Source organism: Hippocampus guttulatus, chromosome 4, assembly GCF_054856545.1.
Source record: "Hippocampus guttulatus isolate MCC_2025c chromosome 4, RoL_Hgut_1.0, whole genome shotgun sequence".
NCBI classification, from domain to species: domain Eukaryota; kingdom Metazoa; phylum Chordata; class Actinopteri; order Syngnathiformes; family Syngnathidae; genus Hippocampus; species Hippocampus guttulatus.
The window spans coordinates 10,684,662-10,711,036 of record NC_141264.1 but is presented as its reverse complement, the minus strand read 5'-3'; the positions used below and the strand labels follow the sequence as shown (position 1 = coordinate 10,711,036).

At 41.4% G+C, this 26,375-nt stretch overlaps 2 protein-coding genes across 8 annotated transcripts in view; both read left to right on the top strand.

Annotated features, from left to right (window-relative positions):
- Positions 1 to 1,455: 1,455 nt before the first annotated feature.
- Positions 1,456 to 18,230, top strand: ush1c (Usher syndrome 1C). Its single transcript, XM_086109207.1, has 27 exons — positions 1,456 to 1,661; positions 1,735 to 1,802; positions 3,614 to 3,757; positions 3,882 to 4,020; positions 5,780 to 5,888; positions 5,989 to 6,013; positions 6,103 to 6,160; positions 6,507 to 6,695; positions 6,777 to 6,836; positions 7,136 to 7,192; positions 8,031 to 8,173; positions 8,875 to 8,940; positions 9,027 to 9,169; positions 9,756 to 9,805; positions 10,058 to 10,219; positions 10,388 to 10,504; positions 11,734 to 12,390; positions 12,779 to 12,826; positions 12,923 to 13,051; positions 13,716 to 13,781; positions 14,507 to 14,548; positions 14,946 to 14,999; positions 15,125 to 15,224; positions 15,394 to 15,503; positions 16,410 to 16,465; positions 16,648 to 16,746; positions 17,548 to 18,230. Exons 1-26 carry the CDS (start codon positions 1,593 to 1,595, stop codon positions 16,733 to 16,735), a joined length of 2,949 nt encoding a protein of 982 aa, XP_085965333.1. The 5' UTR covers positions 1,456 to 1,592; the 3' UTR covers positions 16,736 to 16,746; positions 17,548 to 18,230.
- Positions 18,231 to 18,426: 196 nt separating this feature from the next.
- Positions 18,427 to 26,375, top strand: part of abcc8 (ATP-binding cassette, sub-family C (CFTR/MRP), member 8) — a 46,478-nt gene continuing 38,529 nt past the window's right edge. For 6 of the 7 annotated variants that reach the window (XM_086109206.1, XM_086109203.1, XM_086109200.1 and 3 more), the window contains exons 1-4: positions 18,427 to 19,539; positions 22,122 to 22,284; positions 25,026 to 25,167; positions 26,192 to 26,313. In XM_086109206.1, coding sequence (XP_085965332.1) covers positions 19,519 to 19,539; positions 22,122 to 22,284; positions 25,026 to 25,167; positions 26,192 to 26,313 — 448 coding nt within the window. In that variant the 5' untranslated portion in view covers positions 18,427 to 19,518. Of the gene's footprint in view, positions 19,540 to 21,338; positions 21,974 to 22,121; positions 22,285 to 25,025; positions 25,168 to 26,191; positions 26,314 to 26,375 lie in introns of those variants that run through there. The other variant, XM_086109204.1, reaches the window with a different exon arrangement.

The following is a 26,375-nucleotide window of genomic DNA, read 5'->3' as shown; positions in this document are numbered from 1 at the left end:
ATTACGATTCTTAGATAAATACTGGGAGATTTCTGGGATACTTTCTAATCCGAGAGTAAAACAGCCTAAATATTGCTCTACAGTACATATAGTTGAGGTTTTTGGGTCCTGAATTCTATTTCCCAGAATAATTTACTTAAATAAATTACTACATTGAAATTATGTATTATTTTCTGATTTCTTTTGTCATGCATGATGTTCTTTAAAATGTTATGCGAATGTAGCAGGCTTTTTAGTTTTCCATGCATCACAGAAATAGCTCTTAAAAAGCTAAGTTTGACAACAGAGGAAGGGAATGTGATATGGCTTGAGTGTTTTTACCCTCAGTACGTGATGGATATCACCATACAACCATCTGTGCTGGACTCAGACGCACAGTGGCTGCTGATAAAGGGCAAACTGACACTGAATAATGTAGATGTGCCAGAGATGAGCATCTGAGCCGGAATAAATTGGGAATTCAAGGGTTTAATTAGAGGCTGAATGAGGAGAGGCTTTGTTCATTGCTGTGTTGTTCTGCCTCAGTGTTTGAGCTTCAACTGAGTAGGCCCGCTATGTGTAATTGCACGACTGTTGAATGCACATTTGTTTGGGAGGTTGAGATCTGTTCATTTTTATACATTGCAGTGGGGAACAATGACTAGTTCCCCGCTGCAATGTATAAAAATAAATAAATGATAACAGGAGCCTACTAACCACACATGGCACTTTTTCAAAATGGCTGTGTGTGGCTGACCATCCTTTCTGTTATTGGTTTATGGTGTCAAAGTCCGTGTGCTGTTCACGCAGGAGTGTAGAAAGACGTTTATGGCTGTCATAAACGGCATGTAGATCCACCCATCTATCCACCCATCCATTTTCTAATCCACTTATCCCCACAAGGGTCGCGGGCGTGCTGGAGCCTATCCCAGCTGTCTTCGGGCAATAGGCAGCCAATCACAGTGCACACATAGACGAACAACCATTCGTGCTCACGTTCACACCTAGGGACAATTTAGAGTGTTCCATTAACCTGCCATGCATGTTTTTGCAATGTGGGAGGAAACCGCAGTACCCGGAGAAAACCCACAAAGGCACGGGGAGAACATGCAAACTCCACACAGGAGGGTCGGAGCCGGAATCAAACCCTGCACCTCTGCACTGTGAGGCGGACATGCTAACCAGTCAACGACTGTGCTGCCCCATGTAGATCCAGTGACACATAATTGTCACAATAGTGTACCTGTATAAGGCGAAGTTTCCATGTTTTGAAACATAGGTAGCTCTATCTTGAGCATTAATTAGTCTCAGGTACATTATTTGTGCAGTTTTTAAGTTGTGTGTGAATGACTTCAGAGTGTGACTGTTTACGCCTGTGTCTGAGATGTAAGATGACACTCCTGACCTTCCTTCTCCAGCCTCCCCTACTGTACTGCTATTATTCCATTGCTGTGGTTGGTTGGGAGAGGACCAGCAGTCTAAAAGCTTCCTTCAGTACAGAAGCCTTATCATGCTCAACATAGCGTTAACCTTTCAGAAAAACTAAGAATGTTAGTGGAATCTTAATCTTGCAGGGAAGTTATACATAGTATACTGAATTGTAAACAAGGAAAATGTGTTACATTAGTGACTGGCCGAAGCGCTTCTTAAAAACTATCCTCCGACATCTGAGTCGTCATAAGGTTTGTAGTACGACTCCTGCTATGACATGTCTCACCTCATGCAGTGGTTAGGAATGTTTTCACTGTCTTGCAGGTGGAGTTGTTGATTGAAAATGAGGCTGAGAAGGACTACTTGTATGATGTCCTCCGCATGTATCACAAGTGAGTAATTGCTTATGTGTGTGTTTGTAATTGCATGAGTACTCTGGTCTTGGTGCTTTCTGTTATTTTTGTTTATTTTTTAAAATCATAATAATACTGACCAAGCAATTGTAAATGGTGGTTTTACTGAAGAGTGGGTAGCGTATATACATACCGGTACCATCCTTTGAAAGTAAGAAGAATTTACACCTCTTGTTTGCCCCCACACCCCTTTGTAACCTTTTAGTAGTTTGGAAATAAGATCTTTGTCCATTGTTTTCTTATCCTTCAATAAATTGATGTGTAGAATGATGTCCTTTAGGATTTCTGACTGCAACATAGTTTTCTGTGTGCTGTGGGGGTGGGGGGCTGGGTGCAGGTCTAGGTTTCAATCATCTTTGTACCCGTGTTCCCGTGGCTTAAGCCGCTTATCAGTTTCCACTGTACCCTGACAAGCCTGGCCAGTTTTTCACAAAAGGCCCACGTTCACCTTCCAAGCAATGATAAAATGGCAATGATGAATAATTCAATGGGAGATTTTGTACAGTTGTGTTAACCTTGTTGCTTTCATGTGTGTGGGTTTTGTCTTGAACTGGACAAATAATTTGGTTTGCCTTTTCCATTGGTGCTCAGATTTCAACAGTTTTTTTAATACTCCTGTAGTCTCTAAAGGTCTCTACTGCATCATTATTACCCATTGGTGTGAGCACGTTTCATGCATTCGGCACAGAAAACTAAGGTACGAAGATTTTGCCCCCCGCCCCTCCAAAATATTTTCTTCATCAGAGTAAAAATAAACATTTATGTGCAAATTCACCCATTGTCCTCCAACTACTTTGTTACTAAAACTATATCAAAAAAAATCTTTCTCCATCCTAATGTAAAAATAATAAAAACAACAATGGAATTTGTTACTTTTCCATTCTTTAAAGGAAGTTCATCACAGAAAGAGACCTTCTCCTTTATGTGGGATTCTAATGAATCAATGGGTGAAATCCACAAAAGACTCATTCTTTTTTTAAGTAAAAATAAGTCAAAAAGATTCTCTTTATTTTATTTGTAATGAAAACAAACTGCATTCTTAAACTCACAGTTAAAAATGCACTTCCAATTAAGTGGCAAAAACAGTTGTCATTTTGTTATGTTAAGCAGTCTTGTCAACATCTGCTGAATATAACTATTAAAGTAACATGTCATTTACTTTTACTTTTTAACTCAATTAATCAGTGTAGTAACTGAGTTACGTTTAAAAGCGAGTAACCAGTCAAGCGACTAAATTAATTGCAGTCAAGGTTAATTGTGCCGCCACTTATTACGACCCACCTCCGCTCAAGGTTTAAAGGGGAAGTCAACCCAAAAAATGTCTTTACAATAGTATGTTCTTTGTGCCTTCACTAATGTAAACACGGCATTCTGATTCATATTTCTTATGAGGAATATTAGTTAAGCAGCTAAATCCACCCGTTGTTTTTAGCCATCGCAGCCATTTTGCCACTTTCTGTTTTGCTGAAAATGACCTCACAGTTGCTCACTGGTTTTCTGAAGCTGAGGCATAATTGGCCCGCACCAGAGCCCTGAGCAACTGTGACGTCATTTCCAGTCGACAGCAAGTGGCAAAATGGCTGCCGCCCGAGATTTAATAAAATGGGTGGATTTTACTTCTTAACTCATATTCTACAAAAGCAATATTAATCGGAATGCCATGTTTGGACTAGTGCAGGTGCATAGAACATATTCTTGAAAAGAAAAGTTTTGAGTCGACTTCCCGTTTCGGGTCTCATCATGTCTAATTAAATGAAAATAAAAGTAGTTTTCTAATTGCTGTGTGACAGGTCCATGGATTTGCCTGTGCTTGTTGGGGACCTGAAGTTAGTAATCAATGAACCAAAGCGTTTGCCCCTGTTTGATGCTATCCGACCGCTCATCCCACTCAAACACCAGGTCGAGTACGACCTGCTAACCCCGAAGAGGTCCAGGTGTGTCGAACGGCATGCATTTCTCAGCTGCAGTTTGAATCATTAAACTCATAAGAGCTCTCTTCATGACATATTCATTCTGTTGTTACCTTTCTTATGTCCCCTATGACACGCACGGGTTCAGGAAGCTGAAAGAGGTGCGATTAGATCGCACACATCGTGATGGACTGGGTCTAAGTGTCCGAGGAGGGTTGGAGTTTGGCTGTGGTCTCTACATATCACAAATTGTCACAGATGGTCAGGCTGGTAATGTTGGTCTTCAGGTTTGTTTATTATCTGTTCTATGTTTCCATAATGCTGTATATAAAAGGCAAGGACTTACAATACACCTCTGCTCTTGAAATAGTACCGGTATTTAGAAATGTGTACCATGCAGCACTTGGTATGACGTGAACAGATATATTGTATGTGTTTCGAAATATATCAGTTGAACGATGACATCTGTCACTGTTAGATAAAAAGAAACGGCGAGAGTGGAATTATTTTACATATTATCTTGTCATGACACATTTGTCCACTAGAGGGTAGCAGGTCCTCTGTTTGTCGAACAAACGACACAGCATTTTCCTAATGATAGAAGAGATAGAAGAAATTCTGTCATGACACGACTGTAATGTGTTTTCCATTCTTCTGGCTTCTTAATTTTAATTTGCCTCAGTAGTAATCCGGCTTCAGGCATCTCATTGAGTTTTTAGTGGCAAGGACAATGAGGAAACCCAAATCTCAATGGATGTGTGTTGCAGAATTACGGCTAGGTATATTTGTCTCAAAGGGTATCAAACAGCAATCAAATTGTTCAGTGTAATATTCTCTCCTTGTGAGAAGTTGTGTAGGGTTGGGTCTTGGAAAATAATACTGTTGGCGAAAACAACAGAACCGTCTGACGTGGTCTAAAACCGGGGTCACCAATGCCGGTCCTCGATGGCCCCTATCCACAGTGTTTTAGATGTCTCCCTCCCCCAACGCACCTGATTCAAATGATCGTCTTATCAGCAAGCTCTGCAGAAGCCTGATAGTAATCCTGATCATTTGAATTAAGTGTCTTGAAGAAGACTGACATCATTTTATAGGTGCTCTCAAGGACCGGAGTTGGTGACTCCTGGTCCAAAGTAATGAGCCGCACCACTTAATCATTAAATTCAGTTGTTTTATCAATGACTACTGTGTTACAAATTGTCTATAATTAACACATACTTTAACTGCTGGGTCTATCCTTACCATACCTGTCAACGTTTCGGAGCGCCAACCTGTATAAATTACCAAAGAAATCCCTATAAAGAGCAAAAAATCCTTATAACATACCAAAGCATTTTATATGTCAAAATAATGGCAGAAAAAAACCCACGAAATTTTCAATGATATTTATTGTAGATCTCCATAATACAATGTCTGGTTAATGTCTAATCATCATTCTACTTAGTGGCATGACTGTTCAGAGTTGTATTCCTGAGTTACTTTTTTCACCAACTCCAAATGCTGACCCATCGGCTCGAAGTTACAGCATCCATTCATATTTACTTTGCACTGCAATAATGCTGTCAGTGTTTCTGGTGCAAGCGATTTTCGGAACTCTGTGTGAAGAGAAAGTTACCGGAAATGAAAGTATTCGAGCAGACTAGCACCATTCTGGGCAAAAGCAAACGAAACTACCTGTTAGGGGGAAAACCCCCCGGAAATTTTCAGAATCCGTATGATTTGTGCGATACGGCCATATACGTAAGATTCACCACAAAATCCGTATGAACTATGGCTAAACCGTATGAGTTGACAGGTATGCCTTACAATCATGTGGAATGTCCACATTGTAGATGTGCTTCATCAGCAAAATTGTCAGTGAGATGGAGGGCATTGAATAAATTTTACAGTGAAGGTGTAAGGCCAGTACCAATAGAGTATAAGCAATTCATGGGGACCAGTAAAGCCTATTCTTTAAACAAACTGGAAAATTCATGTAAATTGCTAGGCTAACAACTATTTCAGGATGTATTATTCATGCTTTTCCATTCTGTATTGATACTCAAGGTGGGTGATGAGATTGTTCGCATCAACGGATACTCCATCTCTTCCTGTATACATGAGGAAGTCATCAGTCTAATCAAGACCAAGAAGATTGTGTCGCTTAAAGTCAGACGTGCGTTAATCACACACTACAGTATGAGTCACTTTTTTGTGTTTTTCAAGGCAGGAGTATATCATTCAATATTATTATGATTATTTTTTACTTTTTGTAGATGTGGGGATGATTCCTGTAAAAAGGTACGTTGCTGCTTATAATTTAGTCGAACCTTTTTTTCAAGTTATCGTTCTGCAAGTGAGACATTATGATCACTGTCTCGTGTGTTTAGCTCCTCAGATGAACCCCTCAAGTGGCAGTTTGTCGATCAATTTGTGTCAGAATCAGGGGTGAGTAAGAATCAGTAAGGTGTCATACGACACTTTCATTCACTGCACCTTTTCAAGCGTAGCTGCAGTATCATGGTAGCCAACAAGGTTCAAGTTGATATTGATACTATCCAACCCTAGTAATTATTTTATAAATGGCAGAATACAAGACAGACAAAAAAAAAACATTCAAATGTCATTTCTGACAAGGGTATATTTTGTCATATACTGTATGCTCAGTTGTGATAATATAATCAAGCCACGCAGATACGGTAACAGAAAAGACTAGACATTGACCCTTACCTCTTATAATGGTCACCAGTCAGCTCTTGTAGGTTCCGTTGTTCTTGCATGATGTGCAACCCAGGAGAAAAAAAGCAGTGTTGCTGGTTTGGCATCGATTGGAGGGAAGGAGATCAAGGAGAAGAAGGTTTTCCTCAGCCTCGTCGGGACCAAAGGTATGGGCATCAGCATCTCCAGTGGTCCCACGCAGAAACCTGGCATCTACATCAGCAACGTCAAAGCAGGCTCGCTATCTGCAGAGGTCGGACTTCAGGTGAGTGCTCCCAATCTCCAGATGATCTGTGGGGCTTCCTGTCGTCAACTGCAAATGTCCGTATGTGTGCGCAAAATATAGATTGGAGACCAGATTGTGGAGGTGAATGGGGTAGACTTCACCAACGTGCACCACAAAGAGGTAAACGCAGAAAATATGCCTTACAATGACATCTTAGGTTTGACCATGCTGCCCTTTTATTTCCCTTTCGATACTTCAATAAAATTAGTATTCATGTAGTCAAAATGGTTTAGCAAGAGAGCATGTCGTCTATTGTAAACTAGGACTGTAAATTTGTGGCTGACGGAAAGATGCCATCAGAACTGTTTACTAATAGTACCCCGCATCTTTTGTGTCATGTGACTGGATTGTAATACCTGTAAAAATCATTGAAACTGGGCCTTATTTCATTGTCTTTCTTTATTTTCTGACCCTACAAGGCTGTGAGAGTCCTCAAAAGCAGCCGAAGCCTGACCATTACAGTTCTAACAGGAGCTGTAAGTACATTCTAACATTACATTATGACATTTGTGTTTTGAACTTTTGTTGTACATTTCACTTGCGATGTGGGCTATTCACTCCATTTTTAAAGAGTAGACAATCTGTACCGTTTATGGAAATCACACATGTTTAATTTATCGTTCAAGTTGCAATCGAGTAAAATTCCCTCGGCCAATGATGGTTGTGGACACAAATAGAGCATGTTCATTTTGTTATATGTATCCTGGCATTGAGCCACATCCCTGTGTTTTTATGGCTCTATCATTCAGCCTTCCCCTTGGTCTCTCATCATTTACCATCAATCACACCTTTCATGAGCTTGTTCATGTCAGGCTGTTGATGATGAATGTGTAATAAATGACAAGCCGCCTCGTCTTATTTACTGTGTCTGTCAAATGCATTTGTGTTTGTATTTTCCTTTTCTACATACTGGATGCTGAATGTCTTCCTATGGATTAATAAAATTTGAGAATGTATTTCAAGATGAGTCCTCATTAAGAGAACTCGAGAGAGGCTAGATACACCCCCGATTGGTTGCTAATCATTCTCAGGGCACAAATTGACAAACAATTCACACTCACATTCACTGCCAGGTTGTGAAATTAACCCATGCATCATGTTTTAGGTATGTGGGAGAAAAACGGCCTACCCTGAAAAACAGACAAAAGCCACTAAGTGATATCCCAAATGAGATTGAAACGCGGATCCCTTGACTTTAAAGCCGATGTGCAAACCATCAGTGAAGCTCTAAGATAAAATGCGACATTGGCTTCACAGTCCAGGAGGTTGGTTGGCTCACACCATTCTTTTCTCTGGTTCTTGCTGGTTTCTTAGGGCAGCGAGCTGTTTATGACGGACGAGGAGCGTCTGGCAGTGGAGGCACGCAGGGAACTAGAGAGGCAGGAGCTGATGCATCAGAAGAGGGTGGCTATGGAGACCAACAAGATTCTTAAAGAGCAGCAGGAGAAGGAGAGACAGTAAGTTCCTGAAGGTGTAATGGCTCTATAATAGTGAGCTGTCTATTTCACCCCCTAAAAGAAAATGTAACCCACCTAAATTGTTTGATGACTTCACAGGACTGAAATGATGCTTTGTCTTCATGAACAAATTATGTCTTCTGCTTCCAGTAAACAAGAGCAGTTGAAGCATGTGTGTTTAAACACTTGTTGTAAGGTTTGGTTTGATTAAAACAAAGTCTGGTACAATTATTGTCACACTATTTTGGTCATGTGTGGAGGCTCAGGAGTTTGGTTCACTTAAGATCAAATATGAATGCTGCATGAAAGCGTTCAAAGTCATTTATGTTTTCTATTTACAGGAAATGCCTGGAGCACATTCTTCTTTTTAAATGGGTAAACAAAACAAGGTTGCCTGAATTGGCTTTATGTAAAAGGAAATCAATTTTAAGATTTAAATGGACAGCAGACAGGGTGTGCACTGACTCAACCCACGTGGGAAACAACAATTTGTGCAAGATGTACTACATTTTCGATTTATTTGTCTTGTGTCTTGTGATTGCCCTTAACATGCAGAAATATTGGGTGCAGATTAATATGGCTGTATAAGGAAGACTAACACATTGGATGAAATGCTTTCATACTGTATAATTACCTTTTACTTCAACTACTGTATGTTGTGTGGAGAGTTATACAATGTGGGCTTTACATTTTATCACCAGAAGGAAAATGGAGATCTCGCAGAAGGCTGCAGAGGAAGAGCACCGCTACAAGCAGGAGATGGGGAGGTAATCAGTTGCATTCCTGCTGTTTAAGACAGCATTCAACATCTGCAGGCTAAACTGATGTTTCTGTACTTTGTCATCCTCTTTAGGATTGAGGCTGTGGAGAGGAAACACCACAGAGAGTGGGAAGAAGACTATGGTGCCACCGAGCGGCCTCAGGCTGCTCAAAGGAGCCCATCACCCAGCCCACTTGAGATTACAACCTCTCAGTCTCCGAAGGCCAAAAGTTCTCGTAAGCCCCCAAGTTGGATTTTCTACCGCTGCATGAAAATTTCACCTTCTTTTTTCCACCTTCAGCTTTCAGCATATAGCTGTAACCGAGCATGATCTTTTTTTTTTTTTTTTTTAATCACTACTGTGTGCTGTGCTGCTTCTTATCAACCTCCAATAAGATGATGAAGCCAGCTCATTCACAGACGACGCCAACGAGGATGAGCAGGACAGCCCAGTGAGTGTGGATAAGCAGAATGTGAACGTCTACATGTATGAACAAACTTGGGCTAGACTTCCTTTGACAACCTAGTCTAATTATTATCCCCATAATCCTCGAATATTTTGTAGCTTCTTAACCGAGCACAGCAAAGGCAAGAGAGGTAGGTAGATCTAGCAAAAGTAAATATGGAGTCATAGCTTTGGTAACATTTTCATGTGTGAACTGGTTTTGTTGTTGTAAATCCATGGGCATTGTCCATGGTTCAGTGCAAATAGGCCAAGCCTTGATCTCTTCCCTTCCCTGCTTTTCTTGTTTGTGTGATGCATTATTATCTTCACTTACAGTTGTAACCAGTTAATGCTGAGCTATTGTTTCATCTCCATAGCGTTTAGCTGGTTTTACCGATATGAGGGGAAACTTCCTTCATTCCGCAAGGTAATGTTGGATTGGATTGGATTGGATACAACTTTATTGTCAAATGTGCTGTATGTGTAACATGCGTTGACTTACAGTGTTGGTTTTGTTGCTGTGTCAGAGCTCATTTCAGATGAGTTCGAGTTTATAATCGCATGATAATTTCAATGTTGTTTTTTAAAATTTTTTATAACAAGTGTGTGCCCGTCTTGCTATGGGGTTTGCAGTGATTGACAGAATTTGTTTCACATTGAAAAACTATTGGCGCTGCAGAAAGGCGAGAAGAAGAAAAAGAAAAAAATGTCCAACACAGACACGCTGCTGGAGCAGAGAAAAAACAAAAAGGAGATGGAGTTTGAGCTGAAATTGGCCAAGGAGAAAGAAGAGATGTACGAAAAAGAGAAGCAGTTGAAGATCAATAGGCTGGTTCAGGAGGTACAATACACAGCAAACTGAATTTGCTGTTCTTGCTCTGCACAGTATAGTAATTTGTGTTCCTTTAATTGCTGAAATAATTGACATATTTCAAATAACATGAATGTGCCTTTGTGTGTAGATGTGTGGGGTTTTTGCCCGTACTGAATTATAATGCCTGTATGTCAGGTTTCAGAAACAGAGAGAGAAGACCTGGAAGAGTCTGAGAAAGTACAACACTGGGTTGAGTGTCTTTGTCAGACTCGCTTGGAACAAATCTCTTGTGTGGAGAACGAGTCACCAGAGGTACCTAGTGAAAAGAATTGCAACCTATGTCGCTTTGATCTTCTAGACATCGCTCTAAAGATATTTTTAACTTTTTCACATGGAGTAAAATGCTGGCTGTCTTAAGACCATTTAAAGGGACAGTGCGTAAATATCTGTTCATTATTTAAAAAAAACCCCCACTTAATTTCAATAATGAGCAAAATATATATTCTATCACATCAATGTATTTATTTTATTTATTTACTTTTTTATTTAAGTACAGTACAGGTGAAGTAATAACTAATTACATCGGGCGCGCCTCCCCTACACCATCTTTTTGCTAAGGATACCCCAAGAGACAAACTTAGCGAACGTATTTCTTCAACATGATGAGCTGACCGTATGTAATAACGAGTCTGCACTTTTTACGTCACTTGAAGTATTATAACACTAGAAGTGCTTTGGGATGACATGTTTCTTGAACTTCCGCTAATGAATGAATTTTAGGTTCCAATGTGTGGTCTTTCCGACGCACCTGAGTGTGCGTGCTAAAAAAGGGATGCGCTTCAAGCTTAGGTCGTTGCATTCTATTTGTTCACCACTAGATGACACTCAACTCAACACATTGTACCATTCAAGCTCAGGCTCTCAAATTGTTTGAAGTGACGAATATTTTTTTAAAAAACATGACCAGGGGGCGAGTTTAGTTGCTCATAAAATTTAATATTTTATGGTTGGTTTTGGTTATCGATGAGTTTCAATGTTTGTGAACATTGCCTCCAAGATGCGCGCACATCTTAATGACATCACTGTTGTTTGCAAAGACGAGCATTATTAATTGCCTCCTCGGTGCAATTCTCTCGTCAAGCTTGTAACCATAAATTTCGCCGTTTTTTCTGAAAGGGGTGTTTACCAGCAGGAATTCTGTAAAAGACTAGACCTCTGTGTGTGGTCTTTCCATTCTGACAACCCACGGCACGAGACTATTACTACTCAGAAGTGTGTTTTCTGCCTCCAAGATGCCCGTGCAGCCAGAATTAATGAACGCATACGTCACATGAAACTGATCTTTGGGACAGTTTTCATGAAATTATGGCCAAATACATGCACGGCTATTTCCCTTTTTAATTCACAGTGTGGACCAGATTTTTACTCATTTTAATGTGTACAGTTAAAACCAGACCGCAGACGTCTAGAAATATTTACCTTTGCCACACATAACAATCTGTCTATACAGTATCGCAACATATTTTTATTGTGCTCTGAAGCTGTCACCACCACTTTCACCTTCTTCGGAGCCCAAGGTGAAGCGTTTCCCTGGAGGTCTACACTTGGCCACGACTGACATGGATGACATTAACTTGGATCATGTGGATCAGAGTCTGAAGGGGCCCCTGAAGAGACTAGCCCCCACCCCACCAGTTATTAGCCAGCCTCCCCCTCCTTTGCCTCTCCCACCGCCTTCACCCAAACTAAACCCCACCATCCCCAACTATTCTTCGAAAGTATCTCCACAGCGCCAGCCACCGTCTCCGCCCAACGCTCGGAAACCCCCGTCTGCCTCGTCTCCCTTGGCCAACAAGGGGCGCAGACCTCATCTATCACAAGCCCCACAACCACCTTCCTCCCATTATCCCCCTGCACCTCAATCAACCCACCCACCTTCATCCCCTCAGCCCACCCCGACACCTACCCCGCCGCCACCGCCTCCTCCACCTCCACCCCCGCCGCCCCCACCTCCTCCACCGCCCCAACAGCCTGAAGAAAGAGTAGGTGCCCTCAGTGGATACCGCCAGCACCATAATCTGCCTCCCTCCTCAAGTCCACCTGAGCGCCGGAGTGAATGGGAGGCGGGTGGCTACCTCCCAAGAGGGGGCCTCTACTCATCCAACCCTAGTGAAGTGTCCTGTCCTTCAAGTCCCAAGGTTCGAGCTTCTCATGTATGAGGCACAATTGTGTGTTCATGAATGCATATCATGTTCCCTAACTGGGATGTTTGGTCATGGCATGACTTATTGGCTTGTTATAGAGTTCCCTTTAGCCTCAGGAAATGTCTTGAAGAAGTTGTTAGCTGGTATTGATTGGTTTTGCTATGATGATGCATTGCATTTGGTGTGCAGTGATTGGACAGTTTTCTGTCTTTTCGTGATTTCATAATGTGGCCATGCATAAAGTAAAATGAGATGAGGCAATATGTTTAACGTTACGGTTTAACACCTTTTCCATGCTGTGAAAGTTAATAAGTGTGGGATTCAAAGACGTTTTCACTGTACACGGTGCAGCAACCTTTCATTGCATTTCACTGTGGTTCAGGTTATGAGAAATACTTCACATGCCAGTCACATTTCCACTCATTCCTTGGTGAGTTACACTGTTAAATTATCCATTTCATACTCATCAATGTTTGTTTTAACGTAACTGCAAACATTATTAAATACATTGAAAATATTCCAATAGCAACTGGCACCTAGTCCTCCGAACCAAAGGCGTCCTATGATCCCCGTCATGTCGAAGCCCGTCATGCTGCCCCAGTCGCAGGCCCACCGACCAGACCCGCTCAGACCTGCTGTTCGTTCTGATGGCCTGGTATGCTGTGACCCACCTGATTCCCCATACCAGGGTCGTAAAGCACCGTAGTTGCACATTTTATGGAAAATAATATTTGTGGATCTGTAGCTTTTCGTGTGTGTGTGTGTGTGTGTGTGAGTGCGCGCGCGCGCATATATATATATATATATGTATGTATGTATATATGTATGTGTATGTACTGTATATGTATACGTATGTATGTATATATATATCTTGTCGGCCACATAGCATAATTAGTCATTTTTGAATATTTTAGGAACACAAAAAAATACTTTTAGAACACACATCGTTATATATTATTTTTATTGTTTCTTTTTGCTTCCGCTTCCTTGTTCATCCATTTGTTTATGTCGTTTCTTGTTACAATATCAATTAAAAAAATACTGTGTTCTAAAAATTTAGATTTTTTTTTTGTCTTTCAAAAATATTGAAAAATGACTCATGCAATTATGCTATGTCACCACTATGTAATGTGCTTTTTTTTTGTTGTAAAATATATAAAAGTAAATACATTTTAGAAATCAGTGTCAAAAATATGCTTAGGAGCACTAAAAGCCGTCTCTGATTCAAATTTACTGTTGACCAGTGTAATCGGGCTACGAAATTGCCTGCGCGTCTTCATATTTTTCTCTTATTATTTTCATGTGATCTTGTGTTTCAGCCTGCAGAAATGTTGAAACGGATGGTGCCTTTCAACTCTTCTTTTAAATCAAACAGCAAACCACAAGTAATTTAAGCGTCTGTGTTAAACAACCTTCCTACTTTTGACGTAGTCTTCCTCTCTTGTTTCTAGCTGGGCACCAAAGTCCAGTGTTGGAGATGTTGAGAGAGAGAGACAGAGAGAGAGAGAAGTGTGTGTGTGTGTGTTTTTGGTCAACAATTGCAATGTTTACCAACCTTGCAGATGTTAAGTAGTTCCATGTAGAGTTTATTTATTGATTTATCCTTGAATCATAAGTACAAGTGGTCATATTAATGACTTTTCAACAGTCGGGTTCCATTTTCACTTTTTACTTCCCCTTCTGCTTCCTCGACAAATTGCTTAGCCAAATTGTGAGTGTGCTTCTCATCCAGAAATAATGAACCCTGGTAATTTTGTGCCACTCTTTGATGGTTCCAGTGGTTGTAATCGGTCTACAAGTGATTGCCCACTCTTTCAGAATCCCAACTAGTAAGGTTGTTTTTCTTTTTGTGGGTTTGCCACTTTTCACTTCTAGTACCGCTCCAAGGGCAGGGAAATAACCTGCACATCATTAATACGGAGAGGAATAATGAGTGGCAATAGCAGAATGAATCATCTGTCCTACCTTTTACCTACAGTAAAATTAAACTGGTTGTCAAAGGAAATGTGAGCACAAAACATTCACATCCGTTGCGGCATCGTATCCTGTTTGTGAATTCTTTATTGACATATGGATGCACTTGATGTAATGCAGATTGATATTCCTCCAGGGCTTTCAGAAGTACATGGAAGACTTCGATCCCCACTCAATGGTATTGTATAAACATCTTAGCATGATCAATGTGATAGATTTTAAGTCATAGTCGTGTACGTAATGATAATGGGTAGTATACCAGTCCAGGATGTGCCCGACCTCTTGCCCAAAGTCTGCTGGGATAGGCTCCAGTTCACCCCAGTGAGGACCAGGAGCAAAGGAATTAATGATCAGGAAGAACAATGTATCGGTACTGCTACCACAAAGTTTTTTTTTTTTTTGGTAACATTGTAATTTATATTTAAAACCTATTAAATGATCACTGAAGGCGGCCAAACAGAAATGAGAAAGTAATTCCTCTTTTAGTTTGGCATCTCTGTTTGCTTACTATTGCGCTCACGTGTTTTGCGGTGCTTTTTCTTCCTTCTCATTTATCTTCCTCCCTATGAAACAAGTTCTCATCAGACCAGATAGCAGGGCGAGACGTGAGATTGCTGCGAATCAGAAAGGTACTTACTCCAGATACATCATTATTATATACATACTGTACATACATACATGAAATGATCCTTAATAGGATGATTGTTGCCTTGTCACTAAATGTCAGGTGAGCATGACTGATGCTTGTGTTCAGGAGGGACAGCTTGACTTGGCTCTGGAGGGGGGTGCTGACTCACCTTTGGGGAAGTTAGTGGTGTCGTCTGTCTATGAGGGAGGGGCTGCAGACAAGCATGGTTAGTATGAAGGCGTGATCATTATTAAGAAAGGTAATCTTAACCACCTGAAGTTTCGTCAAGGTTTATTACTATACGGGTATGTATTTCATCCCTATAGTGTGTATGTTCAGTACCAGTGCTATGAATTTATCTCCGCTAGCTAAATGTCTGTAATGTGCATTTGTAGGTGGTATTGTACCAGGTGATGAACTTATGGCTGTTAATGGGAAGATCCTGATAGATGCTCCGCTGACTGAAGGACAAAACTCTCTGGCACGAGCCTGGAATAGTGGAGGGGTACTGTATCATTTCATTCAGTGTCTTACTGTATCCCCCATCCAAACGTGAATAGTTAGCTAACAGATACACCAACAACATTATTGTTAAAAACATAACACAAATATAGTGTAACAACACATGGACCAAGGTGAAAGCCATTACATTTACAGTCAGTGCAGATCCGGACAAAGATCAAGATATGTAAGGGTTTTTTTCTATTAGAGTCCACTTGCATTAAGGCCAAGTTGGGCAGGGACGTGACAGCACATGAATAAATAAACTTTACTTAGCAGTCGGCTTCTACTTTGTAATTTGTATTCTTGCTGCTTATACGACTACATCTGTTTTCATTTCATGATTTTCGAGTCAGTCAAGCCAGATGGTCCGCTATATAGTTTGAGGATTCTGTCCCTTGCTCAAAAGCACCGCAGCACTGTTCGGGAAAACCACATTTTTAATCCCCAAAACAAACAAAAAAAAAAAGTCAGCAAGACATGTGGAATCAGAAATACTCAATTACAAAGTAAGAGAAGTCCCCAAAAACAGATACAACACTTCCCAAATCTGGCAATGGGCTCATCGCAACTGACAACATGACAAGACAGCAACAAAAACAGAAGCGATGAACTGACAAAGACGGAAAGAAAGGAAGGTGAACTGAATAGAAGACACAAGTTGGGTGAGAGAGCTGATTGGTCGAAACAAGGGACCTGGCTGACGACAACAGGTGGAAACAAAAACCGAAGGAGTTAAATAAGACATGAAAAAATGATTCCAGGGAAAACATGACAATACATGAAACAAAACCTAATTTAATCAAAGCAAAGGCAACAAAAACACCGATCATGACACTTTCACTGTTGGCTTGGTGATATATATATATTGTTTTGATCCGACACAAATCGAATCTGTCATCATTTTCAGGACTGGATCGACGTTGTTGTTGCAGTGTCGCCCCCAAAACATTATGAAGATGAAATGTAAGTGTTCTTTTTTTTTTTTTTAACCTCTTGTGATCACTGTGTATTGCCGCATTTGCTGTTGATTGAAATACATCCCTATACAGTATCTGTATTATGGTGCCAGTAATCTAATACATGTAGATTGGGCAGAGAATATGATGATGCAGTTTGTTTCTATGTGTTTGCACATTTTTGTGCAGCCCAAAGTCAGTCAGTCCCAGTGTGAACAGAAAGGTGTTTGAAGGCAGTGCAACACTGTACAGGCACGGCTACCTGCTTCAGTCCTAACCCGCAACCCGGTAACTCGATCTGCTTTCAAACCTCCTCTTCTGCACAGCAGAGTGGATGTTGATGTTGTCTGTGGCATTTGCCCCCCCCCCCCCCCCCCCCACACACCCACCCCGCCGAACTCAAGCACATGTGACTGTCACTCAGGAGGAACAAAGCTAGTATTTTTATAGAGTTTCTTGCCACTTTTGTGGAAGTGGCAGCAGTGAGTCATGCGTACAATAGACTTTCTTTTTCAGCCAAAGAAAAGAAAAAAGGAAAGTCTTCAGGCGATATCTCTTGATCCAACGTGCGCTGGATAAAAACATGCTATTCGGGTGAAAACATTAACGGCTAATGTGATCACTGACCCATCCTATCATATATCTGCCAACCCTGCGTGCTTTATACAAACATACGGCCACATGTGTGGCCTGTGTGGTATTGTCCTGTGCCCTGAGGTCATGGACGTTCATAAAGCAGACCGAGACTCCTGCCAGCCTCCGGGAGTTGTTCTGATTGAAGTTGTTCCTCGGGACTGTGACATGTTCTAGCATGCGTTGTCAACTCAGCGACTGAATGGGGGAGTTCTCCACTACTACACGCTGCTGTCTTGATCAATTATGCTCATTTTCATTTTGAAAGCTTTGCATCAATGCAGAATAAGTCGCACGAAAAGTTTTGGTTTCGACCGGACTATTATTTGCTTCTAAAACTCAGCTGCATGTGTGTTACATTGTTGTGTTTCAGAGTATCCTTAAGACAAAACATTTTCTCAGTGTGCTCGTATGACCTTTGAGTAAACAATACATATCTTTTGTCTTCTCCAACAGAACCTTCTTCTAGTCTCTGCGTAGACCACCAGTCTGGTTAAGAAGATGGAGCGTTTTCATTCTTGAGGATTGCTTTGGGATTTACCTTATCGTTTCCAACACATCACAATAATGCACTTTCCTGCAGCCTCCTCATGCTTCTTTTGCTCTTAGTTTGCAAATTTGAGACGGAATATCCCGCTGAGAGAGTGAATTGCCTTTCTCTTGATTTGTAAAGGATGCTCATGATCAGTACTTAATTTGATAAAGTAGTATTCCACACCTCTGTGAGGCTGGGCTATGAAACCAAAGCCCCCACCCCTCTCCCTAAAAAAAAAAGACAACAAAAAACATGTTTATGCTTTCCTATATGCTTGTGTCTTAGTGGGAATAGATGTGTGTCGTATTTCAGGCAATTTCAAATCGAGTCAACTCAACTGCCGTTTACAGGAATAATAACGGAATTGAGAATCGATATTTGCTGTCCAGTTTTGCCCCATCCTTAATGAAACTAGCAAATCCATTCATCCACCAATCTATCCATGGCAGGAAGAATCTAGACAAAACCCACGCAAGCGCAGGAAGAATTTGAAGATTTGGTCCTTGAACCTCTCAATTGGGAGACAAACATGCTGCAGAAAATGGCCAATATGAAATTCATACATTTGTTCTCATTAAAATGTCTAATAAATTTTTGGCACTTTCTTGTGTCATTTCCTGCTCAAAGATTCCCATTAAAGGTATTTTATCTTCATTTATGTATTTGTTTAAAATAAATTTGGATTGTGCTCGTTAACAAAAATGTAGCTTGCAAAGACATAGGTGTGTTGCATCATACTGAGTATATTCATAGTTTTTTGTTTGTTTTACTACTAGGATATTTTGTAGAGACTGAGCATTGATGTCCTGTTTTTTTATTTTTTATTTTTTTTTGCTGCATGCCAGACAAAATATCAAAGGCAGCTCTGATAATGACACAGTTAGATGCAATACTATATTCTAACAGTATTCCACGGAGCCCCAAAGGGGACATGGAAGAAAAAAAAGTTACATTCCCTCGCAAAGACGAGCGAGATTTATTTATTTATTTTGCAAGGGGGCGCTTTTAAAAAAAAGTGCGTTAACTTACTTCCGGGTCATCTCCTGGGTAACTGAAAACAACAAACATGGATGGCGAGTTTAGTGGAATTTTACTTTGAAATTGGCTTGAAATACAAAGACATGAAATCTATTCTTGATCTTAAATAGAGTTTCCAAGTCCTCCTCCACAATTCTCTCCTTCTCCGAAGTACTGTCGTCTCTCAATCAGTACAGTTTTTTTTTTACAGTCAGATCAGGGAACTATAATCGAAAATGAGTTTGACATCCCTGACAGGGAAACTAGAATGAAGAAGCAAAATCCTGTACTGTTATCGTGTATGAGTGTCCACAGGGGGCAATAGTGTTTCTCCCTAAATTTCTACTTTCATACATTCCTTCATGTCCTCAAACTTTGTTTCTTGCACACATCTTGATGAGGTTATTTGCTGTGGTATTAAAAGAACATTTAAAATACATCTTAAAAAAAGTAGGTCAAACAATCTCCTCGTAACAGTGTTCCGTGTGTGCTGTGTGTTTCATCCCTTTTCCCAGTTATGTAACCACACTGTGTAGTGATCTCCACTCGCGCTGCATACGTGACTTTTGTCCGGCTACCATTTGCAGGATTAAATCGACCCTCTGCGAGACTTTTGCTTGAACTGCTTGCCGGTTCATGACGGGGGGACAAAGGGTGGGCCTGGGTCTGCCTTCTTTGCCCCGACTTCGTTGTGATCTTTCACCTTCGCTGCACCCGACTTCAGCACCAAGGATAGCTCCAAGTCTGAAAAACGCCTTCCGCCACCTGTCCAAATTTCGGATTGCTCTCCGAGCTCATGACAGGACGCCACTCGGTATTTTATTGCCCTTTTCTCCGTCGGAAGTGACGTACGTGGCAATGCTGAGAAGCCAACGATGATCTCACGATACAAACCGGTAAATTCGTGATCGCCTGCCTCAACACTTGGGATGGTTATTCACACTGTTGCATTTTTATGACTAATCTCCCTGTGCAATCTCGATTTTTATTCAGATCAAGGCGGATTTATTAATGCCTAAATGTCATTATGTGCTGCAATGACACGAATTCAACTGTCGGATTTAAAGGCAGCTGCTGGAAAACTTGCACTCACTGATATAGCGATCATATCAAATCACGGATTGGTGCACCCCTGACCTAAAAAGTGATGAGGATTCTTGTTGAGATGAGATCCAACAAATTCACCTTTCACCTCTTAGCATGGAGCTCAAATGTACATTAGCTGAGTTGTGTGTGCTTTCCCAATTTGTCTTCCTGTCTTATCTTTTTGGACTGCATACATGTTTTTTTTCCCCCTGTGCTGTCCAAGCTATGTTGACCTACATTTGAGCGGATTTTATTCTCGCCCTGTTTTTCCCTGCACGCTCTCCACATGTACACCTTTGATAAGATATCCTTTATTTGTCCCACACTGGGGAAATTTACAGCCTCCAGCAGCAAGAATGTGGGTAGAAAGAAGAAAGAAGAAAAAACAAACAAACACTGTTCAATTAAGTGCAATATAAATACAAAATGGATAAATCGCAGTGCTATTTACAATTGTTTTTCACATCATTTAATTATTATTATTATTATTTTTATTCAGCAGCCTGACAGCAGTCGGTAGGAACGAGCGTCGGTATCTCTCCTTCTTGCAGCGCGGGTGTAACAGTCTCTGGCTGAAGGAGCTACCTAGTGCTGTCAGGGCGGGCTGGAGGGGGTGGGAGGGACTGTCCATCATAGCTTTTAGCTTAGTTAGCATCCTTCTGTTGCCCACCTCCTCCAGAGTGTCAAGGGAGCAGCCCAGGACAGAACTGGCCTTCCTGACCAGTCGCTCCAGTCTCTTTCTGTCCCGGGCTGAGATGCTACCTGACCAGCAGACAATGCCATAATGGATGGCCGAGGCCACCACCGAGTTATAGAAAGTCTTAAGGAGCGACCCCTGAACCCCAAAAGACCTCAGTTTCCTGAATAGGATGGAGATGGAGGTTGATCATTGATGTAGGTCACCATTAAAGTTTGATTAATGTTCCTCTTGTAAGGACTTGTTTCATCGATCCCCAAATGTGCTTTTGGAGACATGAAACTGATTAAAATGAGCTGACAGAACATCCCTCCAGTACGCTGGCATGTGGCTCTGAATGTGTGACAGAAAGGCGCAATAATGATTGCATGCAAGTGTACAAGCTGTGTAGTACTTGCATCACATCTTGTATCCATGGCGATTTAAAATAGCACTCACAGCTCATAGCAACTGCTCATTGTCACTTGGCCTATATGTACGCAGTGTGAATTTAAAAAAAAACATTGGGAATGTCTGTGTCTCCATCCATCAATTTTCCGAACCACTTTATCCTCACAAGGCTCGCGAGGAGTGCTGGAGCCTATCCCAGCTGTCTTCAGGCAGTAGGCGGGGGACCCCCTAAACTGGTTGCCAGCCAATCGCAGGGCACACAGATGTCTCTGTTTAGATGATATGATTGAAATCTGCTCCCATGTGAGTTTTACTGATCCTCTGAACAAGTTCCATGATTGGCTGCACGCACCGTCTTCTCCCCAATGGATTGGACACACAACACATTGAACCCATGCAGGAATCTATTAATATTTCATGTTTTTTCTTACGTTTGCATCCTACCAATAGACGGTTGTGTGAGTTCTTTTTTTTTTTGAGGTCTATGTATATGTTTAATGAATGAAAATGAGAGAGAGGTAGGCAACTCATAAAACTGAGTTGGGATTCAGATTAGCATGCTTGTTCATGCTTCCTACAATTCTAATATCTTTGCTCTCCCCATTGGGCAGACACCATCCCTCCTCTGTGTCTTCATCTCTCTGTGTTTTTCTCCCTCCCCCTCTTCATCGCCTGCCTTTCCCAGCGAACTCGTCCAGCCTGCCTGCACAGTCAGCCCCTCCTGCTCTCGTCTCCCAAGGTCGCTCCAGTCTGAAAAGACACGGCAATAGCAGGTGCACTGCAGAATGCTGCCGCCGCTCTCCCTGTGTGCGCCTGTTAGTGTGTGTGAGAGCCATGCGAGAGAGTGTGAACGCGTTCCAACGGAGCTGTGCGGAGCTGAGCGAAAACTGAAGCCTCACTTTTAGAGTATGTGGGCAGTCGCAGGCAGACAGGATGCAGATGTTTGTCACCATCATGACCCCCAAAGCTGCTTAGACTGCAGAGGATTCGAGGGAGCTACCGTTGCACTGGACTGGGATTGTCTCTAACTCCCCCCCCCCTTCCCCCCACCTCTTGCCTTCCTTATTTCTCCTCTTCGTCACCGGATCCAAATTCTGCAAGCTGGAAGAACTGAAAAGAGGTCACAGTGGAAATTACCAGGAGCTGCTGAAGAGGCTGTCAGTGTCTCCTTTAAAAAGACACGATTCTGCTTTTTTTTTTTTTTTTTAAATATGTGGGTCTCTCATCTGTCTCTGATCCCCCTCCTGTCATTCTCTTCCTCGCCCTCTTCCTTCCGCTCTCCTTCCTCACGCTGCCTGCATGCAGAGTCCCGGTTCCACCATGTCCTTGGCGTTCTGTGGGAGCGAGAATAACTCGGGTGCCTACAATGTGGACGGGGGGGTTCTGAACAACGGCTGTTTCCTGGACGCGCTCAACCTAGTGCCACACGTCTTCCTCCTCTTCATCACATTCCCCATCCTCTTCATCGGTGAGTTTTTTCCCCACACCTCCACCAATCACATAAACTCACATGAGCACAAGTCCCTGCAGTGGGTCTCAAATTAGACACACAACAATAGATTTGAGAACCTTCCCCCAATTTTGCTAATTACATGATGAGTTCATCAATAATGATCTTCAACTTGATGGCTTCCATGGTTGCAATGCCTTCAAACATTGACAAACAAGTGTACCCCTACTAAGTGTATTGTCCGAGAACTTAAATACCTATTTAGCATGTTTGACTTTTTTTTTTTATCGACATGCTTCAGACAGGTTTGAACATTTGTGCATATTCTTTGATCTATATGGTGTTTTCTGGCCTAATGGTCTGTAGGTTTTGAAAGATTTTGTTGTTCCTTTCCTAAATCAGTCGTGGCCCATTCATGAGTTGTAAAGTTCAGTGTGTAACTGCCACAACTTTTGCTTCCCTGTGTGCGCGACCATTTGAGAAGGCTTGAAACATGAACAATTTGTCACTCTCCATAACTGGTTTGACACGGCCTCTGTGTTCCTGTTTCACATATACTGTATATATGAAATGCCATTACTGTGGACCATCCCCAGTTGGCGCTTCCAATGCCATATAATTGGAAAATGGTTTAATTATTATGATTATTATTTGTGAGAGATTAAAATATAATTGAAACATGCACACCAAACGTTGCAAATTGTGTGAAAATGATGACACGCTGGAATTCATCTTAATGTGCATCAAAACCCAAGAAACATTTCGATCTTCATCTTTGCTGTTTTGTGTTGTTGCCACATAGGGGTACCGATAATGACAAACTGAAAAAAAATATAATGATAACCAGAGAACCGCAACTCCGCTATATGTGAAACATCATCTGACCAAACACAAAAACAGCTTAGCGGACTTCCTATATGTAGCCTGTGCCACAACAATTAGCATAACAATGGCTTGAAGACATGTTGTTTTGAACCCGATCATGTTACAAATATCATATCCTATATGTAAACATGAATGCATCATAAACATTGGATACTGTCACCTTTGGAAGCTATTGACACCATCTTGTGTAGAACATGACACTGTCGACCTTTACATTTCCTACATGTGCTGTGTCCTGGTGGCCTTTTGGTTTCCATCATTTACTGTCGCTACTCATGCCAGAAGGAAGTATTTTCACCTGTTTTCCATTACAGCTAGCTGCGCATGTAAGCGGTGTGACAGAGAGGAAAGCAATAATCACATCTCTGTCCTAGCTTGTTTTGTATAATACTGTATGGCGAAAGCTTTGACATCACTAATAAAAGGGATTGCACATAGCGAAGCCAACTCTCTCTCGGACAGTGTTTCTCAAAAAATTCTCACAGCACAACTGACGAGGTTCAAAAACTAACCACATGGTGTGCGCATCCCACAAATGCAGACTGAGACAAACTGCGAAACAAAAATAATTTATAGAAAAATGAAGGACCAACAAAGTACAAACAGAAATCGCTGGCGACAAAGAGCCAGGAAAACCAAATATGCTGGAATATGGTTAGGATTGCATGACTGTCCATGTCTTTTGTTACTTATTTTGTTATATGACCGTATTTTGTTATTACAAAGTGCTTGCAAACGGCAAGGTAAACTTGGCACCCGAAAATATACAAAATGAAATGGCAAAAGCCTAAACACGTGAAACTTAAATCACATAAGAATTGGAAAACCAAAATACTTACAAAACAAGGAGCTATCGGAAAAGGAGAGACTATGAGTCGCTGCGCCGTCTCTAATGGTGAGGGAAGCTTGGACAGAGCCAAAAAATGAGCCAGTATGGAGAATCGGTCTACAACAGTGAGTATAACTGACTTGCCCTTGGAAACAGGTAAGCCGGTGATGAAGTCCAATGAGATGTGAGACCAGGAACGAGACACCTAAAAATATCACACTGTTGCCTGTTATTCTCACCTCAATGTGGCAACCTGCATCTTAGTCTCTATTTAGCAGGCAATATGTACTCCATTAAGGTGAAACATTGAGCCAATTCAAACAAATGAGCAGTCTGGAGTGGAGAAGCAAAACACAGACTACAAATGTGAAGTACCGGTAAATCAATTGTGAAAAGGAAAAGGATAGTTGAAAGCGGCACTTTATTGCTGTTTCTTTTATTATCCTGAGCTGTGTTGTTGCTTATCCTCCGCAGGCCTCAGGGACCATTAAGTTTTCACGTTTACCTTGAGTAGACTGAAAGAACGTTTTAAACAAGAGTCCCATTTGTACACTAGACACTGCTCACCCTGCAGCACAACTGGAAATCTAAAGCACTGGCTCATGAGTTTATTATCCGCTATTAACACAGAAGAGGTGCGGATTAGCATGAATATTACAACTTCTACCCCACCAGCAGTCATCTAGATATGAAGTATTTCATGTCAGCACCTTCTATTTATAAGACTGATTGCACCCTGACCATCTTGAAACACAGTGATGCAGCACAGCTCGCTCACATGGAAGTCAGAGGGGAACGATAGTCTCAAGGATCGGCAGAAGTCACCTCTTTGCGATCACTGTAATGATCAGAAAAGCTGCTCCCTGAGTATTTATCAAAAGAAAAATTACCTCAAGAAAGCCTTTATGAGCCTTGTCAAACATTGCAGGCTCACAATGTTCTTTTTCGGTGCAAAACTGCTGCTGAAGGGAACTGAGATAGAAATATATCATGTAAAAACCTGTTTTTATTTCCATAACCTTCCTTTTCTCATTTCCTGTGTGAGGCTGGGGAAGTCAAAGCTCAAAGGTCCACATCCACCACAGCACCTGGCTTCACTTCCCAGGTCACAACCTGCGCTGGCTGCTTACCTTTGTGCTGCTCTTCATCCTTGTCTGTGAGATTGCAGAGGGCATTGTCTCCGATGGGTACGTTGATCTCTGTGGTGTCTCTGCTTGGTGACTTCATATGTGGGGGTTGGAAGCAAACAAGATATGGCTTGTAAGATGCTTTGTGGAGTGTGTACAGATCAGAGGGTTCTTTTACTGACATCAACAGAAGAACTCTTCACCCGCTTGACATTTTACTGGTTGAATCAAGGTTGCATAAAAGAAAAAAAACAAAAAAAACCAAACGTCACTAGTCAGTTTACACACTAGTGAGGAGTGTGTGTGTGTGTGTGTGTGTAGCATGATTCGTTTGATAGAAATACATTGCACACTTTATTTGATTCAAAATCATATCAGTAAAAATAATAATGCTTAATTTTGATCGACAATGTTAGCAAGCTCTACATTTGAGCGGCTCATTATTCTGTTTGGAGTTTGTAGTGTTGTAGAACTGCACCGCATCGGACTGATTGTAATATCTCAATTGCCTCATTTTGTCACATGAGAATGACTGTACGGTGGCGCCTTGATATAGGGGTGACGATTTTTTTGCTGTCAATTGCAAGTGGAACCTTAAGATCCATGTGCTGTATGGTGGTAGTGAACTCAATTCAACTCACGTCAGAACAAGCAGCAGTTTGGCAAATAATCAATAATTCTTCAAATGAGGCTTTAAAATGTTGAATGAAATTGAAGTTTGTTGTGAAACTAAACAAAAAGAAAAAAAACAAAAAGCATTCATTCCACTTTTGTATTTTACAAACAAACAACTGTCTAAAGGCCCAGCTAGCATAATGCTAACATATCGTGGTAAAATGCCAATAATGCTCACGATGAGCATCGATGCCACCAACCACTGGCAGTTAACTTGCTATAACAATTGAGTTTGTTGTATGGACTGTTACCGGTCAGACCACAACATCCTTGCAATGTCATTTGACGTTATAGATGCACATTTTTTAATTAAAACCAAGCCGAAAGAAACAAATGGAAATGAGACATAAACATGACCCACTGTTTGCTTATTTTTAATTCTCTCTCTTCCCACTGGCCCTACTTGTAGGTTCAGCAAATCTCTCCATCTTCACCTGTACATGCCTGCAGGTCTTGCCTTTATGGCTGGCATCACCTCGATTGTCTACTATCATAACATCGAGACCTCCAACTTCCCCAAACTGCTCTTAGGTAAAGCCACTATGCACCTCCAGTACACTTTAACCTTGCTTTATCGGTCTCTGTGGCTCACT